Below are 4,637 nucleotides of genomic sequence, written 5' to 3' on the forward strand. Positions count from 1 at the left end.
CATCACATTTGGGGTCTCATATTTAAAAGAACAGGAAATAATGACTTTTTTGCACAGGGACTGGACACAGGCTTTCTAGGGATATAAGTCAGTAATCCCATGTACATGTTTATGCAGCCTTTAATTGCAATTTCAGGATCTGAGAGGATGATTTTGATCCAGTTTTCAACAGCACAGTGCTTAGCAGATTAATAAGAGTAATGACAATATGTATTAAGCATATGGTTGTGACGGGGTGAGTTAGCACTGGCTGTAATTCACCCTCCCAGATGCTACGGGGCTGTGAGCTAACCTTGAACGCCCTCAACAAACATGGCGTGACGTGGAAGTTCCATCTTTTGGGCAGAAGCTCTGATTAGAGCATCATTGTTGTGGGCAAGCAGTATGAAAATGCTGTGGAATGTGCTGCAGTCAGCTAATACTTTGCAATACCGATCACTAAATGGTGTGTAGCTGATTGTGGGGGCTTTCTTCAGCACATAATAGAGGACATGTCATATTATATCTTTTTCTTATTTTGTATTTGGTCTTTAAGTACACATATGTATTGATTTACTACTTTTTGTTTATTTGTAAAGCTTTCTAATTGCCCCTATAATCTCCTCTGTTTTTAACGTATAAATGATAGGGTTCAGCATTGGAGGAATGGTGGAGGACAAGGATGAACATATTATCCTGGTATTTGTATGAATAACAGACATTAATGCAGCAATGTATGTGATGAAAAAAGGCAGATAACAGATAATCACTAAGATAAAATGAGAGGTGCAGGTTTTCATTGCTTTTAACCGTTCCTCACCTGATGCTATTTTTAACAGTGCAGATAGTATACACACATAAGACAGCACAATCAGAGAGAAAGGTACAAAGCAAAATACTGCAATACAGATGATTGCAAGAATGTGTTGTGAGTAATTGTCATTACAGGCCATTCGATACATAGGCCCATGATCACAGAAATAGCTCTCTATGACAATGGATCTGCAATATGATAGTCTGCTGATTAAAAGTACAAGAGTTATGATTAGGGTTACTGTGAAAACCCAGATGCATGCTATAATCACAAACATTGAAGAATTTGTCATAATTATGTGATATCTCAGTGGAAAGCATATAGCAACAAACCTGTCATAGGCCAGAACAACAAGGGTAAGGGACTGCAAGGAGGTAAAGAAATGTACAAAGAACATGTTGGCCAAGCAGGCTTCATATGTGATGAACTGAGAGTCAAAGAGAAAGGTATGAATTAAATTAGGAATAAGTGATGTGCTGCCACATATGTCCACTACAGCTAAATTAAAAACAGCACCGTACTTAGGAGTGTGAAGGCTTTTTTCTGTGTATATAATGAATATGATGAAAAAGTTTGCAAACACAGTCACAGCATAAACAAAGCACAGGAAAATGTAATAGTATGTCACATGTGGGATGTTGGAAAAGCCGTTGATGTAAAAGAACTGAGGCCGAACAAATTCTGCATTGGGAGAAACTGTTGAATTCAAGGAGCTCATGGCCTTGACCTGGAAACATAAAATATATTTAAAGATTGAAAGGTAAAAATAATTAAACATTACAAAAAAACACTTTCAACAGCAGTAATATTATATAACAATTTTTTTATTGCATTCCACAGCTCTCTTTTCTTGATGAACATCCAATTTGAATTTTAATGCCATCATCCTGATACAGCAATGCTATGTATACACACACACACTATATATATACACTCACCTAAAGGATTATTAGGAACACCTGTTCAATTTCTCATTAATGCAATTATCTAACCAACCAATCACATGGCAGTTGCTTCAATGCATTTAGGGGTGTGGTCCTGGTCAAGACAATCTCCTGAACTCCAAACTGAATGTCTGAATGGGAAAGAAAGGTGATTTAAGCAATTTTGAGCGTGGCGTGGTTGTTGGTGCCAGACGGGCCGGTCTGAGTATTTCACAATCTGCTCAGTTACTGGGATTTTCACGCACAACCATTTCTAGGGTTTACAAAGAATGGTGTGAAAAGGGAAAAACATCCAGTATGCGGCAGTCCTGTGGGCGAAAATGCCTTGTTGATGCTAGAGGTCAGAGGAGAATGGGCCGACTGATTCAAGCTGATAGAAGAGCAACTTTGACTGAAATAACCACTCGTTACAACCGAGGTATGCAGCAAAGCATTTGTGAAGCCACAACACGTACAACCTTGAGGCGGATGGGCTACAACAGCAGAAGACCCCACCGGGTACCACTCATCTCCACTACAAATAGGAAAAAGAGGCTACAATTTGCACAAGCTCACCAAAATTGGACAGTTGAAGACTGGAAAAATGTTGCCTGGTCTGATGAGTCTTGATTTCTGTTGAGACATTCAGATGGTAGAGTCAGAATTTGGCGTAAACAGAATGAGAACATGGATCCATCATGCCTTGTTACCACTGTGCAGGCTGGTGGTGGTGGTGTAATGGTGTGGGGCATGTTTTCTTGGCACACTTTAGGCCCCTTAGTGCCAATTGGGCATCGTTTAAATGCCACGGCCTACCTGAGCATTGTTTCTGACCATGTCCATCCCTTTATGACCACCATGTACCCATCCTCTGATGGCTACTTCCAGCAGGATAATGCACCATGTCACAAAGGTCGAATCATTTCAAATTGGTTTCTTGAACATGACAATGAGTTCACTGTACTAAACTGGCCCCCACAGTCACCAGGTCTCAACCCAATAGAGCATCTTTGGGATGTGGTGGAACGGGAGCTTCGTGCCCTGGATGTGCATCCCACAAATCTCCATCAACTGCAAGATGCTATCCTATCAATATGGGCCAACATTTCTAAAGAATGCTTTCAGCACCTTGTTGAATCAATGCCACGTAGAATTAAGGCATTAAGGCGAAAGGGGGTCAAACACAGTATTAGTATGGTGTTCCTAATAATCCTTTAGGTGAGTGTATATATATATATATATATATACTCTATATATAATGTGTTTGTGTGTGATGTAATTGAATGAGTAAAAATTTTAAAATTGGTTTGAGGATGCCTTCATCCAGCAGTGGATCAATGAGGGCAATATACTGTAAATATACAGTACTGTGCAAAAGTTTTAGGCAGGTGTGAAAAACTGCTATAAAGTAAAAATTCTTTCAAAAATAGGCATGTGAATTGATTATATTGATGAATTAACTAAATGCAAAGTGACTCAACTATGCACGAAAACACAGGAACTGGGGTGCAGAAAAATGGCAGATGAGTCAAAATGAGCCAAAGGGCTGGAGAGCAGTACACGAATGAGTGTCTGCAGGCAACAGTGAAGCATGGTGGAGATTCCTTGCAAGTTTGGGGGTGCATTTCTGCAAATGGAGTTGGGGATTTGGTCAGAATTAATGGTCTCCTCAATGCAGAGAAATACAGGCAGATACTTATCTATCATGCAATACCATCTGATTAGGCATCTGATTGCCCCCAAATGTATTCTGCAGCATGACAACGACCCCAAACATACAGCAAACGTCATTAAGAACTTCAGCGTAAAGAAGAACAAAGAGTCCTGGAAGTGATGGTTTGGCCCCCACAGAGCCCTGATCTCAACATCATCGAGTCTGTCTGGGATTACATGAAGAGAGAGAAGCAAGAACTGTGGTTAGTTCTCCAAGATGTTTGGGCCAACCTACCTGCCGAGTTCCTTCAAAAATGCTATATTGAAGGCAAAGGGTGGTCACACCAAATATGGATTTGATGTAGATTTTTCATCTGTTCACTCACTTTGCATTTAGTTAATTGATAAATATAATCTATCAATGTGTATTTTTGAAAGCATTCTTACTTTACAGCATTTTAAACCTGCCTAAACCTTTTGCACATTACTGTACATAACATAAGAAGAAGTTTTCAAGGTAAATGTTTGATAATGTTTTTGCCTTCATAAACCAAAAAGTATTTATCTTATTTTGTGATATGAGTTCTAAGTTGTATGTAGCTCAAATATTTTATTATTTAACATTAATTGAAAATTACAACCCAGTACTGACTGCTGCATATAATGAGAAAACACCTCTTAAGAAAACAAAAGTGAATGTCTAATCCAGATTTAAAAGATCACCAAATAATGAAATAATATTCATTTGATACTCACCAGGCTGTAGGGGTTCTGACAAAGTAGGTAGAATAATACAAGTGAATAGAATCAAATACAGTTCTCTTTAAAACCTGCACATTACTTTGGAAAGCTTAGAAAATATCCTGTCAGCCCAGAAACATGTATGTATTTGTATCAGCAGACCAGAATCCATTTATAGAAAATGACTTGATGTTGCATCACATTGCAATCAGCCAGGGAAACACAGTATGGCATCCTCCGGTCCCTTTGACCTGTACTCCTGAGACATTAGTTTGTTGATACAGATGTGTGTACCTGTAAAAGAGAAACTTAGAATGTGACTCAACTAGACATTTTACAGATGCAAGATAAAAGTATTGTGCAGATTTTCACTGTTATCTGGGACACACTATTGTACCAATCCTTATTAAGAATAAATCCCCCCAACTCTCTTCAAGAATGATCTGTCTTGCAAATGTGAAGCTCATTGAGAAAATGGGCCATTTTAAAGTGTCATACTTGTGGAGGGGGAGAAAACCACCATCAAA

General features: G+C 38.8%; 1 protein-coding gene across 1 annotated transcript; it reads right to left on the bottom strand.

Annotated features, from left to right (window-relative positions):
* Positions 1–566: 566 nt before the first annotated feature.
* Positions 567–1,511, bottom strand: LOC136747343 (olfactory receptor 1M1-like). Its single transcript, XM_066700280.1, has one exon. The coding sequence runs from the start codon at positions 1,509–1,511 to the stop codon at positions 567–569; it is 945 nt and encodes a 314-aa protein (XP_066556377.1).
* Positions 1,512–4,637: the final 3,126 nt, after the last annotated feature.

Source organism: Amia ocellicauda, chromosome 3 (genome assembly GCF_036373705.1).
Source record: "Amia ocellicauda isolate fAmiCal2 chromosome 3, fAmiCal2.hap1, whole genome shotgun sequence".
Taxonomy (NCBI): domain Eukaryota; kingdom Metazoa; phylum Chordata; class Actinopteri; order Amiiformes; family Amiidae; genus Amia; species Amia ocellicauda.

Bases quoted from the DNA above. Each gene is read 5' to 3' on its own strand.
- LOC136747343 (XM_066700280.1), bottom strand. From the start codon at position 1,511: ATGAGCTCCTTGAATTCAACAGTTTCTCCCAATGCAGAATTTGTTCGG.